The sequence below is a fragment of the Lissotriton helveticus genome, chromosome 2_1 (assembly GCF_964261635.1).
Source record: "Lissotriton helveticus chromosome 2_1, aLisHel1.1, whole genome shotgun sequence".
NCBI classification, from domain to species: Eukaryota; Metazoa; Chordata; class Amphibia; order Caudata; family Salamandridae; genus Lissotriton; species Lissotriton helveticus.
Genome location: NC_136059.1, coordinates 736,976,999 through 736,996,160, shown reverse-complemented (window position 1 = coordinate 736,996,160; position 19,162 = coordinate 736,976,999). Strand labels below are relative to the sequence as shown.

The 19,162-nt window shown below is 43.0% G+C and overlaps 1 protein-coding gene across 5 annotated transcripts in view; it reads right to left on the bottom strand.

Annotated features, from left to right (window-relative positions):
- Positions 1–19,162, bottom strand: part of PPIP5K2 (diphosphoinositol pentakisphosphate kinase 2) — a 1,596,028-nt gene that overhangs the window by 476,028 nt on the left and 1,100,838 nt on the right. For 4 of the 5 annotated variants that reach the window (XM_078675453.1, XM_078675448.1, XM_078675449.1 and 1 more), the window contains one exon: positions 11,893–11,956. In XM_078675453.1, the coding sequence (XP_078531579.1) occupies positions 11,893–11,956 (64 nt within the window). Of the gene's footprint in view, positions 1–11,450; positions 11,957–19,162 lie in introns of those variants that run through there. The other variant, XM_078675452.1, reaches the window with a different exon arrangement.

The window sequence follows — 19,162 nt, the reverse complement described above, 5'->3', positions numbered from 1 at the left end:
GGCATCTAAGTAAATTGCAGTGCCATCTTAGATGGAGGCAGGAGTGCCACTAAGCCCAGAGCCTGCAGGGGAATGAAGTCAGGGGGCATCAGAGCAGGAGCCCTAGGAATCACCAGGCACAAATGGTATCTCCCACCCTTGAGAGCCCGTGTAGGCCTAGAGGGAGGAGATGCACCATTGAAAAGTTCCAACATGGCTCCTTGAAAGGCCTGAACTTGAGGCATAATGGCAGAAGGAGTGGGAAATTTCGCTGAAATGTCCCGAGTACTGGAACTGGCTCAGAGGAATAGGAGGATAAGGGGTCCGGAGCAGGACCAGTGACTTAGAGAAAGTGTCCCTTTCTTTAAAAATAACGACTTCCCTTTTCCACAGTGTTGCTTGTGTTTTTGTAATGTGAGGAACCTTTGAGGGGTTAAACTCTTTTAGAAGATTGGATGAGGGATAAGAGAAGGGTGCTTGGGAGACTCCATGCAGGCCACAGCTAAGAACAGCTTGGATGCCAAGAACAGCTTGGATGCCCAGTCCCTGACATTCTGGTGCATGGAAAAACAAGAGATGCACATCAAGGCATTGTGGTCAGGGCCCAGGCACCATATGTAGCTGTTTGGGGGATTGGACAGGGAAATGAGGTTGCAACAGTTTTGAGAGCTTGTGCACCCTGTGACTTTAGGACATGACATTTAACTTTAGTAGACATTGCTATAATCTTTTAAGAATTTTGTGAAAAGTGAACAAGATCTCTGCCACAAAAAACAGGACCTGATGCCTGATGCAGTAGTATGAATCTGTACAAAGGTCGGTGTGGTTGGAGAGCTATGGCTCATGAAAAACCTTTCAGTTCCAGTCAGATGCCTGGTGATATTTGGAAGGTAAGAGAAATCTCCAGTTAGAACTATGATCATCAATTCCTGTTTACACAGCAAAACATTTTCATCCAATAAGCACAACATAATTGCTGTCAAGAGCTGAGACACATTAACCTATTTGGATAATCAACAAGCTCAAATAGAATTGTTACAACAATTTACAGAAATACAATACGAGGAAAAGTATAAATATCCCATCTCTTACTGTTGAATAAAAAGGTGTGAATTTTAAGCACTGGCACCAGATTAAGAAATTAACAAAACATTCTCCTAACCCACTTAAAATCGTGCTGCAAAGAATTTATAATGTCATTTAATAAAATGAAAAGGCACACATTTAACAGTACTGAAGAACAACTAACTTGCCTTCAGTAATGCCTTATCTGGTAGAGACTATCTAGCCGCAGATTCCTTACCTTAAAAAGTTCCAGGTGCAGTCTAACACCTCAGGAATATTCTGAGCAGTACCCCTGCGCACCGGTAAGTGGTGTCGTTCGGCTTAGCGTTTGCATTGTCTATGCTGGAAGTGATTTGCACTGTGCCTATTTATTTGCCACCCCGGCGTGCTGACGTCAGTTGCTTTTCGAGACTTTCCACGCCAGGAATGCAGAATCATGATGAAGACAGACAACTACTGTAAGTTTCTAAAGACTTTAAAAGGGGGACCCTCAGACTTTAATCAGCTCGCGGAGCAGGGAGAATGGAAGCGTCTGTAAGCAATCTGTGGCTATATAGATTCTCTATCAAATAAGGCATTACAAAGGTAAGTTACTTGTTCACCTGATAGAAACGTTTAGCCGCAGATTCTTTACCTTAGAATAGATACCCAAGTAATCCCTCCCAACAGATGGGTTTGCAAAACAGATTTAAGCCAGGAAGTCCTACAGGACCGAAAAGGGCAAAGTGCCTGTCACAACAGACTGGACTGTCCAGGCATTAGTGCTTGGTAAACATGCGTAGAGCTGCCCATGTTGCTGCCTGACAGATGTCAAGGAGAAGGACTCCACAAACTAATGCAGTGGCCTCAGTCTTCGCTCTGGTGGAATGAGCAAGCAAGTCCTCAGGGGTTGCTTCTGGGCCAATGCATATCAGATCGTTATGCATAGAATTATCTATCTTGAGATGGTTCGTTTCGGCACAGCCTTCCCTTTCTTGGTCCCGACATACCCTCCGAATAGTTGATTGTCCACCTGGGACTCTATAGCCCAATCAAGGTAGAACGAGAATGCTGCTTTGGGTCTAGAAGGTGGAGCCTCTCTTCCTCTTTAAAAGGGTGAGGTGGAGCAAAGAAAGTATGCACGATGATGTTCTGGTCTACATGGAAAGGAGTTAAAACCTTGGGGTGGAAGGAGGCGCATATCCAAAGTAACAGCTTGTTCGGATAGAAAGTGGTATAAGAATGGTGCACAGAGTGCGCCTGCTGTTTTGCTGATCCTCCTGGCTGATGTGAAGGCCACTAGAATAGCCATCTTGATGGTTAATAACCTGAGAGGGCAGTTGTGCGGGGGTTCACAGTACACGCACATCTAGAAGGTCAAGACCAGATTTAAGTCCCACTGGGGCATGATGAATGACCTGGGAGGAAACGTGTTATTAACCTGTGTATAAACCTACCCTCAACAGGTGACATGAACAAAGAATGTTGGGTCAGCAACAGCAAAAATACTGAAATGGCTGATAAATAGAAATTAATTGTGCCCAGAGCACAGCCCTGATGGGCCAAGGCTAGAACAAACAGAAGAACCTAAATATATGTGGAGTGAGAGGATTGATGTCGCTAGGTGCACTCCATGCCACAAAGTTTTCACAGACTTCACGAGGAAGGTCGAAATCAACTGTTACAGCTCAATCTCCACGCATGAAGGTAGAGAGAGTAGAGGTTTGGGTGCATAACTCTCCCCTGTGCAGCAACAGAAGATCCTCCCGAAGGGGCAGCCTGATCAGAGTGTCGATGCTCATGCTCAAACGATCACAATCCGTTACTCTGAGGCCAAGTCATAGCCACAAAAATGGCTTGGGCCTGGTCGTTTCTGACAAATCCGGGCAGGAGGGATATTGGCAGAAAGGTGTACATAAGGCCAGTGCACCACACAAGAGGAAAAGCATTGCCGAGAGAGACCTGCCTTGGAAACTCCAGCACACAGAACTGCTGACATTGCATGCTCTCAGCAGCGGCGAACAGATTTAACCAAGGCTCTCCCCACTTTTGAAAGGGAGGCCTTACATTCCCTCCGGATGGAGACACAATTTGTGGTCTGCTAGGCATCAATGGATGGGTTTGTCCGTCCTGGCATTCACTGAGCCGCCAGGTGTTGAACCACCAAGGAAATGCCCAGACTTTTCCACAATGTCCAGAGGCGCAAGGCCTCCTGACAAAGGGTTCATGACCCCACCCCATCCTGTTTGTTGCAGTACCACATGGCGGTGGGTTTGTTTGCGAACATCTGCACCAGCCTTCCCTTGATTAATGGAAGAAAGGCTTTCAGTGCCAAGCGGAACACCTGAAGCTCCAACAGGTTGATGTGGAGCCTGGACTTCGCTGGAGACCAGAGTCCTCTGACCTCCACCTCTCCCAGATGGCCACCCAGTCCAGTCGTGACCCGTCTGTTACTACATTTAGCACTGGTTGGGAAAGGGAGAGGGGTCTGCAGCTGACTCAATTGTGGTTTGTCAGCTACCACTGCACGTCTTCTGCAGTTCCCTCTGAGATCTGGATCATGTCGAAAAGAGGGCCCTGATGCTGTGACACGAACATCAGGCCCCACTGCAGAACCCTGGCATGCCAAAGAGCATGTGTCCCTAGCAGGATACAGGTGTCCATGAGACCCAACATCCTCAGAGTCAGTCTCACCAAAATCCAGGATGCAGGCTGAAACATCGGTATCAGAGCTTGAACAAAAAACTGGAGAGGACATGGCGGAAAGATTTCTCACATGTTAAGAAACTGGAATATAGAGCAGCCATTGGAATATACAAGGCTGCAATAAAACGAACCCATGTCACTTACTTTGAGGAAAGGATCACAACAGCAGCCAATTCCCCTAGAGAGACCTTTCTCATTGCCAAAATACATCTCAAAGTCCCAGATCCTCCAGTAGCTCCCGATCATTCGGGATACCGCTGTAATGAAATTGCGGAATACTTTGCCACCAAAGTTCATATCATTCTCAAGCATTTCTCACAAAGAGATAATGATATACTTGAGCCGATTGCCGCTGGCCAACATGAAAAGACACACCTTCTGAAGAGAATTATTCTGATGACCCAGGAGTAATTTCTAGCCACCTTAATTTCTGTTAAATCAGGGTCACCATTGGATCCTGCACCACCCAACACCTTGAAACTGGTAACACCTACAGTTGCCCCCATTATGACCAGCCTGATCAATGCCTCCCTCTCTCTTTAGGTACAGTCGCTCCAGAAAGGAAAAGGGCAATGGTAAAAACTTTACTAAAAAAAAACTAACTGAGACCCTGCAGATCAGGGCAATTACCAACCCATCTCGCTCCTCCCGGTAATCAGCAAAATTGCTGAGAAACATGTCAATCAGCCACTTTACACATTTCTTGAGTCCGATAATCTGCTCCACCCCTCTCAAACAGGCTTCCGCCCTCGCCAAGACACTGAGGTAGCCTTACTAGCCGTGGTGGAGGAAGCAAGAAAAATCCTCGACTCTTGAGTTACGGCAGCCATAATACTCCTCGATTTAAGCGCAGCCTTCGATACGGTGAACCACCGTATTCTGGCCCACCGTCTTAGGAGCTTAGGAGTGTCTGGCAAGGCTCTATCGTGGCTCCACTCCGTTCTGGAGGAAAGGTGGCTCCAGGTTTTTGAAGGTGACGTCCTTTCTAAACCTATCCCCTTTAGGTGTGGAGTCCCATAGGGCTCATCCCTGAGCCCGACCCTTTTCAATGTCTATATGTCTCCACTGGCAAATATTGTTTCCCGCTTTGGGATTCATATAGTTACATATGCCGATGACACCCAGTTAGTTGTGTCACTGACCCAGGCTGACCATACGCCCTCTGAGCTCCACGCGTGCCTTGAGAAAGTTACTAAGTGGATGAGTCTGTCCCACTTAAAACTCAACGGTGATTAAACGGAGCTCTTGCTGCTTGGCAACCAGCTAAACTTTAAATTTAACACCATGTGGCCAACTTGTATGGGCCCGGTACCCACCCCAAAAACTGAGATAAAAAGCATGGGCGTCTGGATGGATTAAGACCTTTCTTTTAAAGTCCAAGCCAGGAAAACCGCTGCTTCATGGTTTGGCATGTTATGAAAGACATTCAAAGTGCTGCCCCTCCTACCTTGCCAAGCAAAAAAAACGCGGGTCCAGGCGCTCGTCCTCTCTAGGATAGACTATGGCAACACTCTTTACCTGGGCGCCTCAAAGGTAGCCATCGCGAAACTGCAGATTGTACAAAATTCTGCTGTAAGACTGCTCATGGGACTCCATAATCGTTGCTCGGCAAAGCTGGCAGTACGTTCCCTCCACTGGCTTCCGGTGCAGGAAAGAATCAATTTTAAAGCCCTCTGCGTTGCCCATAAGTCTTTAGGAGGGAAGGGACCACCTATTATTAAAACCATGATTTGCCCTTACAAGTCTAACAGAAGTCTTCGCTCAGACGAGCTGCACCTAGCAGTGGTACCTAGGATTAAGAAGACCAGAAGTGGCGGACGGCGTTTCCCATATAACAGCCTGCCGCTACATCTGAGCAGAGAATCTAATCTTCTATTATTCCAGAAACTACCAAAGACCTTGCTTTTCCCGTAGAAGTCCTGCCCTACCCCAGTAACTTCTACAGCGCTGAGATGCTCCCAGGTAGCTATGCACTATATACAAATATTTCCATTCCAACATCCTGGACTCGCCGCTGGATGAAAGGGAGCATCTGAGAGGGAGTCAGATGTGACTTTGGCACATTGATAGCAAACCCCAGTGAGTGCAGGAGGTCCATTGTTGTCTGGAGGTGGGAGAAGACTGCCTGGGGCGAACCAGTCTTCAACAACAGCCAACTGTCGAGGTAGTGGAAGATTGGACCCCCTGACCGCCACAGACGTGCTGCAACCACCATTACCATTACCTTGGTAAACACCGGAGGCATGCTGGTGAGAACAAAGGGGCGCATCACAAGCTAAAAGTGCTCTTGGACCACCATGAACCACAGGCAAACCCTGTGGGCAAGCAAGACGGGGAGGTGGAAATATGCATCCTGCAAGTCCAATGCTACAATCCAGTCTCCGGATTTCAGGGCAGAGAGGATGTGAGCTATGGTGTGCATCTTGAACTTCTTCTTCTGGAAGCAATTGAGAAGGCATAGGTCGAGGATAGGATGAAGGCCTCCATCCTTTTTGGGCACCAGAAAGTAGTGGGACTAGAAACCATGACATACGTCTGATGACAGCACCCTCTTGATGGCTCCTTTGGCCAAAAAGAACAACACTTCCTGACGGTGCAAGGAGATATAATCCTCCATCAGCAGGTCGTAAATAGATAGTATGAGAGGAGGGGTGGACAATCTGTAAAACCCACGGGTTGGTTGTTATCGACCTCAAGTGGTGCAGGTGATGGCGAATTGTACCTACCACTAGGTGCCCATGAATACAGCTGACGGCAGAGTGCTGGACTGGCTCAACCTCAGGCTACGGTCCCACGTGGCTTGGATAATCCCATAAAAGTCTGTGGTTCTCAGCCAGGCGTGGTGCCTAAGGGCCACTGCCAATGAAATTGTTCTGCTCAGAGAGGCTGTTGTGTCTAGTCCACATCGTATGGTGAACTTTTCTACATCACTTCTGTCACAAATAGCTTGGGAGAGAATAGCGTGGGTCTCCTCCGTGACATAGGGAGCACTTGTGCAACTGAATCCCAGATCATATGGGAGTATCGGCCCAAAAGGAACCGCAGTGCTAGGCTGGCAGAAGAGAACATCCTCTTCCCAAAGATATTGAGCCTCTCGATTACCCCAGCCGGTGGAGTGTTAGGGAACGTGCCAGGATTGACTCTAGAGAAGAAGTGGTGGACCACTGAGCTCTCTGAAGAACAGTGCTGTGTAAGGAGACTGGGCTCACCAGGAGTAAGGTGCTACCACTGGCATCATCCAGTTCCTCAAACCAGTTGCCCTCAGTATTGTTTAGGGGATGCTTGTATCAATAAGAGTCCTCAGACCCCTCCCATTCATCTCCCTCTCCATGCCTGTTGAATGTAAAAGGCACTGGCTCAATCCAGGGAGCATGGTCCCGGTCAGTGCTGGAACCGGTGTCTGATGACGGCAATCCAGCTTCATATCGGAGACAGGAATGATGATGGGGATGGGATTGCTGTGGGGGGCATCAGAAGCTGAGGATGGTCGCAATCTTGCAGAAAGTACCGCTCCGGATCCCACACCGGAACCAAGGGACACGAATGGCTCCAGGGGAAAACCCCGCTGGCGGTGATCCAGTGGAGGCGCCTCCCGAACCTATGGGGCTCGACAGTACGCAGGAGGGGTTGGGCCACAAAAATATGAGGTGAATGGCCTCATAGAATTTTTTCAGTTGGGTGGCTGTCCCTCCGACTTCAAAAAAGTGAGGGCAGCGCGGAGCGGACCCTGTCCCAGGCTTCCTCAAAGCGTTGGGACTGGAGTGCCAATGTTCTCATGTCTCGTCTGAGGGTTTAGACGGGCGCGGTGAAGTAGAAGACCTCTTTGCTTTCTTGGACTTCTTCCTGTGGTAGGACTTACCCAACGACTTCGAACGAGATGACAACAATCGTCTCAAAAAAGTTCAAGAAAAATTGGAGGGAAAAAAATTGCCAAAAAGTGACTGCGGGTAGGAAAGAACAGACGTCATTGTGCCGGGGTGGCGCCTATATAGACAGAGCACACATCTCTTCTGGCATGGAAGGCGCCGATGTGGAGCCGGACGACGCCACCTACCAGCGCATAGGAGTACTGCTTGAAAACTCCTATGGGAATAGGGAATATTATAATGCAAGGAATCTGCAGCTAAAAGTTTCTATTAGATGCGGACAGAATCTATTATATTCGGAACAAATATGAAGTACGATATTTTTTGTTTTCCATGCATTGTCAAAATGAGATTTATAATATAAGCTACTTATTTAGATTAGATGAGAGAACATGTGGGCCACACAACAACAGCATCTCTGACCTGATAGACAATTGTCCGATGCTAGATACTTCATTGACAAAGGTCCCAGTACATTACAATTTACATTGAAAATTGTAGAGGAATTGAGACCTTTAGTGAGTGGAGGAAATAAACAAAGGCTCTCTCGGACAGAAGATAAGGATACTTGGTTAACCAATTAAAGATTTTAGCCTGAAAGAGGTTAAATGCAGAGGTAATGTGGCATGCTATTAACAACATGGAAGGAAAAAAAAACATAGAATGTTGAAAGAGAATAGTAGCACACTTTCGGTATGGATGGTAACTTGACAAGACAGTTTCAAATATATAAATAATTATATGTTATATAAAAAACAAATCTTAGTTGGAAAATACTGTTCTAAATCTTGCTTAAATACAAACAGATGGAAAATATAAATTTTAAGATGGCAGGACTAAGAAATATGAAGATACTCCCCTGGTGACTATATTTGAAAATAGGGTGAACAGAATAACTACTTCCAGTTCAGTACTAATGAGACCGCACAAAAGAGATGTACCTTATGACACAATACAAGGTGGTGGCGAGCTACACAAAAATAGTATGGCGACACAAATGTGAGCGATCAAAGTATACCTTATGAAGGGTGACTACAAAACTAGGCTTAGCACTGATGGACTTGATGCTTTTGACTAACAATTATGAATAAGTTTACTTTTTTAAATAGTTTTTATTGATAGACCACCAACCCAGATGAAAATGTTAATTAATATGAAGTATTGAGGTACACATTTACTTGTATATTACACTACAGTGATTTATAATTTCAACGGAATGATAACTGATTGAGTATTTCTCAGACAAAGAGGTTTGTAACAGTAGAGATACACAGCACTGATTGAGTAAATTGATTCCAAAATGTATAGGTAATTAAATGTATTCTGACTAATAATTAGTGAATAACCCTAATTTTTATTAATATGATAAAAAAAATCCAAAAATGTATCCATGATCCAAATTCACCATCAATAGGGGTGTCTGTGCGAAACCCGTTTGTTTTTAATATTTTGAATGTAAACAATTTAAATCCAAATAGCATATAGTCCAGTGATACCCTAAACAGTTAGATTTTAACCGTCATGTGTGGATTTTCCGGGTCTGGTGGCTCAGTGGAGCAATGCCTCCACTGCAGGGGCCTGTGTTCGACCTCATGGTCACAGGTTCAAATCCCGGCGGGTCCACTCACCCTTTCATCCATCTGAGGTCGATAAAATGAGTACCATTGATTTGGGTAACAAGAAACACCTGTTATTCTGCGCCAAGATACCTATGGGTGAACGTGGCTTTACAAACACACAGGTTAGGTTATGTTAAAGAATATTCCCTCCACTGTAATAGCATCAAAAAGTGCCTACCTCTGATCTGCAAATCACTACCTTCCTTCCGCCTTGTACAACCAGTCCCCAGCTATATATATATCAAGACTGAATTATGTTGCCTTAGTTAATTCATAGCCTTTTGAGTGATAACATAATTGAATTAAAATGCTGAACTCAATGTTTGGTTGATAGAAATGTTTCCTAATCCGGTGCTCAGAAGGACTACATTGTTTTCTGCAAAGATGGCTGAACCACCATGTCACCTCTTTTTTTGATAAGGTACATGGTGGTGGTGTTTGCCAGAACACTGACTGCTCATTGCTAGGGCGAAATTGGGTTGCTGCTACGGGGTAACAGAATTCCAATCAAAGATTCATTTCACTACAAAAAGCATTTATCTGTTTTGAGAATGAATTCCAAACTGCTGTCTCATTAGCCAATGTGTCTGTAGACTTTCCAACCAGTGACAAAGACTGATAACTTTTTTGAAGGGAAGGTAACAATGGGAGTAGTGTTTGGCCCATTATAAAGGTTCAGGTAAAGGCAGTAAGTATTAAGAAAAAACCCAGCAAAAGATAGCTGAAGGTTGTCGTCATCTGAATCAATATCTACATCACAACCCTCATAGCAGACGAAAATAGAAAAGGCATCTCTTTTCCAGTGCCAGGCAGGCCTTATGGAAAATCGCATTTGCCAAAGGAGCTCCAGGTTTATTATGAGAAAAACAGGGATTCTTCGTAGTATCAATTTTTTTAAAACTACAGATATTTTTAGGGGAGATGATGGTGCCCACTAGTTGAGTGCAATGTACAATGGCAAGACTTGAGAGGAGCCAACGTCACACGTTTCTGATGTGTCACATGTTCTGGAGTTCACACACAGGCCGACAATGTGTGGCATGGCACAAATAGGATGGGAGTCACAGCCAGATAGGATGCTGAAGCGGTGGCAAGCAGCAGGTCAAAAATGCAGTATTCAAAAACAGCAGCACAGTGTGAACCTGCAGACATAGGAGGTTGAGGAGAGGCTATTTTGAGACTTCTCCAAGATTAGTACAGGTTCATGAGAAAATAAGTTAATGCCGACTCTTGTGGCAAGTTCCTACCTGGGAGCAAGAACCAGACATACACTTTGGTGAGGACATTTTGACCTTTGATTGCTCAGGTTTATTTTTCTTCTTGGTGAAAAACCCCAGGTGGTACTCAGACCAATAAGTTACTTACCTTCAGTAACGCCTTATCTGGAAGAGACTCTAACTAGCCGTGGATTCCTTACCTTAGTATTATCTCCAGGCATAAGACTGGGTCCAGAAATTTTCCATCAGAACCCATGTTTCGGGATAAATCTAAGGTAAGGAATCTGCAGCTAGAGAGAGGCAGGTAAACAACATGGAGCCATTACCTACCCAGTGAAAATTCAATTTTTTTTATTTTCTTCTCCCTCATACTTTTTACGTGCACCTACTGATAGAAATTGCAGGTTACAGAGACCAAGTGAGGGTCAATGGGTGTTTGACGTGGATATTTACACAGCTTTCAGCATTTAAAGGGCACGTTCTTTGCAAGAGTTTTAGAGTTTTTGCCTCAGAGCAAGCCGGCAGTAACTATGCATCTGGATGCTAAAGATTTGCAAAAACAAAAGTGCATGTAAAACTAGTTTCCAATGTGGAAAAGAAAACAGTTTCACTGCAGTTATTCATGTCACATCTGGTTCTGACAAGAATCTGTGGCTGGAAGTCTCAATGCCTGCACTGCTGAATGTCTGGGTTGCCGGATACAAAGGCTATCTAGCGTTGATTCTACCTCATGCCTCTTTCATCCACATCCATGCCTCAATAGCTCACTCTTGTAGGTTCTTTTTCATCCTAGCTTCCCCCCTTTGTCACTGTTTTCCCGTTTTTCTTTCTTCCCCTTTTTTCCTCCTCTTCTGAGTTTCTTACTCTTGGTCATAGTATGATGAAGAAAAATAAGTCAAACCTGCACCCACCGGCTCAAATTATGCACTGTGAAGGGAAGTACAAACTTCAGGATGATTTGCAGTCAGAAATTGCTTTTATAATTGAAGTAAATCTGTCTGAAATTAGGGCAGGGGTTGTTTTCTTTCTTTTTTTGTTTTAAAGGTGCAGGCTGAGGCCCAAAACATCCAGATGGCCAAGATGCTAGAAATAGCATAACATGATGCATGTGTTTTTTTAAGACTTGTATTATAGGCATTGCATGGCAAACTAAAGTTAGGAAATCACCGGTTATTTAGTCTAATCAAAATAAAATGTGTTCATACCTAAAAATCCTAGTTCACTGCGCATTTGCCCCAGCTCTCATGCATCAATGCCAGATTTAATGGCTAGCCATGTGGGTTTAAAGATGCACGTGCAAACATGCTTAAGCACACTGGAATATTTGAGCAATTTGACTTTAATTAATTAATTATTAAACACGCACAATGACATGCCAGTCTTTAGGATAATCACAATTTAAAAGTGGCGATTTCAAGCCAACATGCGTATTGAGGTTTACAGTCCTGCAACATTACTTACCTAGACCACTGTGCTTCTGTTCCAAGTGCCTTGTTGTTCGTAAATGACTATTTTCTGACAGGACCTGCGCATTAAAAACAGAAGAAATAAGGGAAGGTAGGGCAATTATTTCAGGAGAAGAATAATGCTTGCGAAGCAGCGGCCTCTTCCAGACAGACATGGTTAATTAGCTGCATGATAAATGTTAGTGGAAAGGCGCGAATTATAACAAAATAAAATAAAACATGCAAATTCCCATTTGGATGAGTGTCCATGTCACAGATGAAAACCTTGTAACAAAATGAACAAAGCAGGCATTAGAAATAAGGAGGAAGGATGAAGACACAGATGATGACGTTGGACCAAATTCACATTTCCATACAGCACCTGCTTTTGAAGAAGGGAAAAAGTAAAGACAGAAAAGACTGACAGCGTCAATGTCACAACACAGTCACGGATCCATGCATGGCCCTGAGTGAGCAATATGAAGGCAGTTTACAGCTTTTACTCCAGCCCCAGTCCTGTCACCCTTTGACTAGTTGCATTGCCTTAGAAGGTAATTTAGTACAACATTAAGGAATGAGGCGATTGTATTACATGGCATTTACCTATGTCAGACACAGTGACTAAAAATGTGTAATTTATTTTAAGGAAAAGCCAATTATTAAATCATTCAAGTTCATTTACCTTTTCGTTGTTTGTAATCCCTATCATATCTTTTTAAAAAATATTTAGCAAATTAAAAACATCTGCAGATTACATAGTATAAAACTTAACATTTAAAGTTTTCAGCTAAGCATAGATGTCACCTTTTGGTTATGTTTTTTCAAAAGATCACTGTCATCGAAATTATCCTTTAGGACAGAGAGGACACTGAAACCTTCACCCGAACCCTTAAAGAACAACGCTAGTGGCTGTGTCTAAACGGCAAACCTCGATTTTAAATACTTAACCTAAAATAAGCCAATTTCAAATTTATGGTGCTTTTGGAACCGTACGCTATTGTGTGCTATGTGAATACCAAGCATGCAACTGGTTATTTACCATCATAGGTAAGGTCTATGTCTTTTTAGGTCTTGCCTACGCAGCATAGGAAAAAAAGACCTTTAGTAATCGGAACAGCTTTGTGGGCAAAAACGTGCACACGTTGTATTGCTTTGAAAGGCAACGCGTGCACGTTTGGCGATTCCCTTGCGGGAGCGAGCAGCAGCACCATATGTTAGCAATTATCGCGCCTTGCGGCTCGCTCCCGCAAGGGAATTGCGCAGGCCCCCTTCTCTCTCTCCTCCCCCTGCTGCCGCGAGAGGCGCGCACGCTTGTGCTTGTTTGTTGTTGTGGATGGTCTAACACCGGCAGTGAGACACCCACTGCTATAGTTATCGTGTAGGAGCAGCTCGCATTGAACAGGAAGTAAATATTAAGCGCTATGTTACAGTGAAAACGGAAAGTTTCAAATTATTTTTACATTTGGAGGACTTCACATAAGCACCGTGGAAAAGCAGAGCTGACGCCACCATTTGTTGGTGTTTTAAGGAGATTGCCGTATGGGTGAGAATTTATTTTCATAGCAATATTACACTTTTCTGTTGGTGTGGTTTAGCGCCACATGCCTCTCGAACAGTTCAGTTGGTTAAAGCTCCTGTTGCAGAAATCTATTCGCATCCCGAAAACAAGAAAGTCGGATCCTAACAGGGCCAACTTAGCCTTTCACCCTTCTAGGTCGATGAGTGAGTCCAATGCTATCAAGAATAGCCACAGCTGTTACTTTTAGAGTGCTAAGAAGCTCAAAGACTGTGGCACCAAATGCTAAATGAAAATAGCCATTACTATTGAAGACACAAAAAGATGATTTGCCCTGAAAACATTTTAGGGTGTTTGGTAAATAAATGTAAATGACCGCCGTTTGATGACGTTGCTGTTGCTTCTTAGCCAGAATCAATATGATGTAAAATGTAGATAAGTGAATAGAAACTAGTGGTTGGTTTGCTTATATGTTCCATCATTTGAATTGTTTATGCTCAGTTACTTCTTCTAAATTAGGAATGTGGCTAAGTCTCATGTGCTTTCAATTGAATTCTTTTAACACGAAACAAAGAAGACTTAATTTGTGACCAACAGAGATTCTGTTATACACTCATTTCTGTGATGATGTGAGGTATAAATAGCCCTACGGTGGCCTAACCGGTTCCCAAAACGAATGCAGCGCGCGTTCTCTAGTGAACCGTTGGCAAACTACAAGGTGGGAAAATAAAATGTCTTATGACTTCTTTTGTGTCTTAAGTTGACAAAATATGACGGCAGCTGTTGGTCTTTGGGAAAGCTGTATTTTTATTAGTCCAGTTGGGCTGGGTCCCAGATAATCCTATTCGCCTCATTCAGCAGCGGCCAGAGGACACTGATTATTTATATACCTGAACTGTGTGAAGGTCTTGTAGGGCTCTCACCTGCATGCTTTGTCCAGGACTAAGTCCAAAGGTGATGGGTGCAGGGGATGCTTTTAAGCTATCACTTCCTTATATTAGATGGGCAACCCTAACTAGCTTGATCGTCCAGGTTTTGAGTGCTACAAAAAGGAAGAACACTTTTCACATAAACTACTTTCTCTTGGTTTAATATATTATTTATGTTCGTAATGTCCATGTTTTCATTTATGTAAATCACACCCAAGTGGATCACGAAGATGGAATCGGAAAAGCACAAAATCTAATGTTCTCCCTCAAGAAAGTGAGATCTTTCCTGGATGTCACTGAGCGCCCTGAAGCTTAATAGCACCCAAACCAAGATCCCTTTTACTGGCGGTTGCTCAGCTGCTCAAATCTGACCTTCCTCGTGAAACCTTATCCTGAACCCACTGACTGTGAAAATCCTGTGCATTCCTTTCCATCCCCAGCCTCCTCTGGAACTGCATTGCTACATCTTGTGCTTTTTAGCTCACACAGAGGAGGGGGGTTGGGGTGGGCAGGTGTTACATTTCCTGATTTCAGTTCAGCTCATAAGCACTTGTTTCATAGGTTCTGGAGTTTGGAAATTGTTCCTAATCATGCGTTCTCCGAAATGTTTATAATGCGATTAGTGTATTCAAAATATTTCCCATGCCAGCATTGGAGTTGATGCACCATAGATTGACCGATGGTGGCAACTGAATGAAGTTTCATTACTTCACCAAACCTTTGCTGAAATCGGCCCCACGTTCCTCAAAACCAAGAACCAACTTTACACTGGGGAGAGAATGTGGCATAACAGCTAGGGCGGTCGACCATGGAGCTATGGCACCAGGTTCGAGACTCGGCAGGGACGGTCAACATTCTGTGATTCTGGGCAAATCACTCAACAAAAAACAGAACGTGTCCATCTGTAGCGCAACGTAAAAGCGCTCTGATACCTCCGGGTCTAGTTTGCGCAATATAAAACTCCACCCAAAAAAAAATCTGGGAAGGGTGTCCGATTCCACACAGTAAGACTTAGTGGCCGAGCCTTCTCTGTTTATGTTTCCAGATTATGGAGAGCACTCATGACATTTTGCTGTAAAGAGCCTAACCACCAGTGCTTAATTTGAGCCAGTGGCATCCACCAGCACTCATTTTTGGGGACTGGCACTCATATTTTTTTTCTTAAGCCGTTCACTGAGAGTAAGAGAGGGAAAACGCATGAAGTGGAAAGGAGGAGGAAAAAAAAGATGAAAAATCTGTGACATAGGAAGAAAGCAGAGACCTATCATAGTGTGATAAAAGTGCAGGGACTGTCTGGTTGTGGATTAAAGAGGTTGGAGGTAAATTGAAGACTACCCAACCATGTAATTTGGCACACCTACATTTAATACTGCCTACTGCGGTTTCTCAGCAGAGCTACGGTCACTGACACTCATTATATAAGCACTGCCAACCACCTTCATCTTATGAAAGCAATTTAAACATAGCTTTTTCCCTTGATAGATGCACCCTTGATCCCATGCATATATCTATACACAGCACAGAATTGCTCCATCTGGTCTCACATGTTAAATTAACAACTTTTAGAAAATGGAAAAAGTGACTGCTTTAATATGATCCCAAACGCAAAGAATCCAACTCCACAATAGTCCTACAGGCAGCACGGAGCAGGCTACAGGATAACAGGGAGCAGGAGCAATACGCAGGCAGCCCAGAGTAAGGTAAATAACAAGTATGGAAAGTCCGAGAGTATCAACATCATGTCAGGAAACAGAGGAGCAGGAAATCCTAAAGTCAAGGGACACAAGAAAGCAGCCCATTTCTGTCATAGGATGATTCATTGGCCATAGTGTGAGGATGAGGACAACTTCAACAAGTCCACTGCTCCATCTTCCAGATGTAACTTTCTTACGACATCACCTGCTTGCTTATCATTGGAGAGAAACCATAAAGGGATGTTTTATTCCCTCTCTTCCCATGAATCCCTTTTTTGAAGGAAGAGAATCATACCCCCTATTCTGGACATACAATTGCACGAATATCCGCCAGGAAGCAGTGCAATCTGGGTGGTCACCGTTTACTTTAAGTTTTGCTCCGAGTCTATTGTAGTAGACAGGCTCCAGAGAAAAAACAAAGTTGATTTGGTCATAAGATAAGCTTTGTGTGAGTTTGCGGCTTGATGAAAGCGTGAATAGGTGCCACTGTTATAGTAGTGATGGCACAGGGATCACCCTCAAGACAAAACCCACTAAGGGTCCTGCAATCGGCTCACTGTATCCTACTAACAGCCCAAGGCGTGTACTACTATTGTGGAGAGAACCTTCTCTGGTGGCAGAGGAATGCAGAACTGCTTAATTGGGATGAGTGGACATTTTTTTTAATAAAACAGAACCAAAGATACCAGTGTTATACCTTATCTCAAAAATACACAAAAACAAGAACAATGTAGTCAAAAGCCAGAGCGCTCAACAGCGGGTGCAGACTACGGACCGGACCCAAGGGCAAAAGTCAATTATTTTTACAAATTTTAGCCGCACACAGCAGTCCTCCTATTGTCAAAGATCTTATTTTCAAAACAGAGCCAGTCTGTCAACCGACGAGTTTCGGCCTGGCGGACTTTGTCACGGTAGGGAGACACTACTATCATCATCCATTTTAAAGCATTTCCTGTTAAAAACAACCCCATTGCATTATGGGAGTTGTAGTGATTTTCAACATCATTTCCGAAAATGACAGCAAACTCATTGTGTTATGATTACAACAGTGATATGGCATTGCATTGTATATTTCAAGGCATGTGATTAATTGTTTAGTACATTAATCTCCTAATGGACATATGTTATTGACATTAGTAAAAGATTTGGTTCTGACATATTGCAATTCTTTAGATTATTATCTTGCATTCTGCTCAGTTGTTTGATTACAAGATGAAGCTTATATATTTGGCATTTTTAAGCATTTTTCTTATGTAAATAGGGAAGTGAGGACTGACGTATAAGGATAAAAATTATTAATTATACACATGTGATTATTTATATTTATATACGAAAAATTAATCTCATGCTTTAAAATTGATGATAATAGTATTGTCTCCCTACCGTGACAAAGGCCGCCAGGCCGAAACGCGTCGGTTGACAGAAAATAAAATCTTTGAAAATAGAAGGACTGCTGTGTGCGGCTAAAATTTGTGAAAATAAATAAATAAATCTCTTTAGATGCGACATCACTCTATGCGAGTATAAGACACAGATGGTCTCAAAGCAACACAACACCTCCTAAGAGCTAGGGCCATGACATTTTACAAACACAATGAAATGATCTTACGAATAATGTAATGGTGTTTGAGTCGCAACGTTTTTTAATAATTCTACGGGTACGCTACATAGATGATGCTTTTGCACTTTTTGGAAAGGAGATGAAAAAAGAGCCAGGGCATTTCAAGAAAAAATCTATCAGAACTTACTAAACCTTAGCTTTACCTGTGAATTGAGCAATACGACAATTAATTGTTTGGATGTACAGATCACAGTAAAAGAATCAAAACTAACTACTACAATGTTTAGGAAGCCCACAGCAGGGAACAGCATCCTGCATGCCAAGAGTTTTAACCCATATACATTTAAGAACAGTTTCCCCTCTGGGGATACTTAAGGATTGATGCAACTGCAGTAGTAAGGAACATTTTGAAAAAACACAATCAAGCATGTTAGCAAGATTGAAACAAAGATTGAAACAAAGAGGGTAAACAGAACCAACACTAAGAGAGGCACAGAGAAAAGCCTTGAAGTTAAAAAAGGGAGGACATACTGTTCTCAGAGAAAACAAACAAAAGGAAGAGAAGTGATCTTAAAAGTGTAAGATTCATTACTACATACAATGACAAACATATAATGCTTAGAAAAGCTTTGGCTAAACATTGGATATAATCAAGAAAGATCCTAATATAGGAAACAATATGTCAAATAAACCGCAGATACCATACAGGAAAGCAAGATCTATTAGAGATCTACTAGTTAAAAGCGAGGTAGCCTCAACCATACGTACTTGGTTCCAACCCAAGCCAGGTTTCAGAAGATGCACCAAGTGCAAAGCATGTGAGAATGGTAAGAACCTGGTCAAGTTGAAAACTCATTTTGAAAATCGATTAGAATAAAGAAAATTCGACTTGTAAAACAGAATATGCAGTGTAAGCCCTATCATGTCCTGCCCTACATGGTATGTGGGTTGTACCATTGCATTATAACAGTTTCCATTAGAATTCCTTAAAAAATGATTTGCCACATTGACAATTACTCAGGGTTAAAATAATTGTTTCCAACTCCAATACATTGGATTGAACTAAAGGTATGATGGAAAAGTTCAAGAACAGCGGGTACCTGAAGAAAATTTTGGATGAAGCTAACGAACGTTGTTCAAAAATAACTCAACAAGATTTGTTGTCTCCAACACACAAAAAAGAGCAAACCAAAAGGCAGGTTCTAATTACCAAACATTCTACATTGAGTACCCAATTTAAAAAAGTAATTAAAAAAACATTGGCTTATGCTACAAACTGAACCTGATTTTAAAGGAATATTTGGGGAACTGCCCTTGTTTGCATATGAAGGAAGTAAAAAGGTCAAAGATTTTTTGACACGGAAACTTCTGCAAACCACCAAATCTACAAACAAAGGAACTGTAACAATTGCAACAGTATCATCAAAGGTAAAAAGATTCCGTTGAAAGTTAATGCTAACTGCGACTCTTTGAATGTTGTATACCTTCTCAAGTGTCCATGTGGGTAAAACAGAAAGAAAAATGAAAACAAGATTTAATGAACACAAAAGCAGTATAAGGACCAAGAAACAGAAACCTGTCATTGC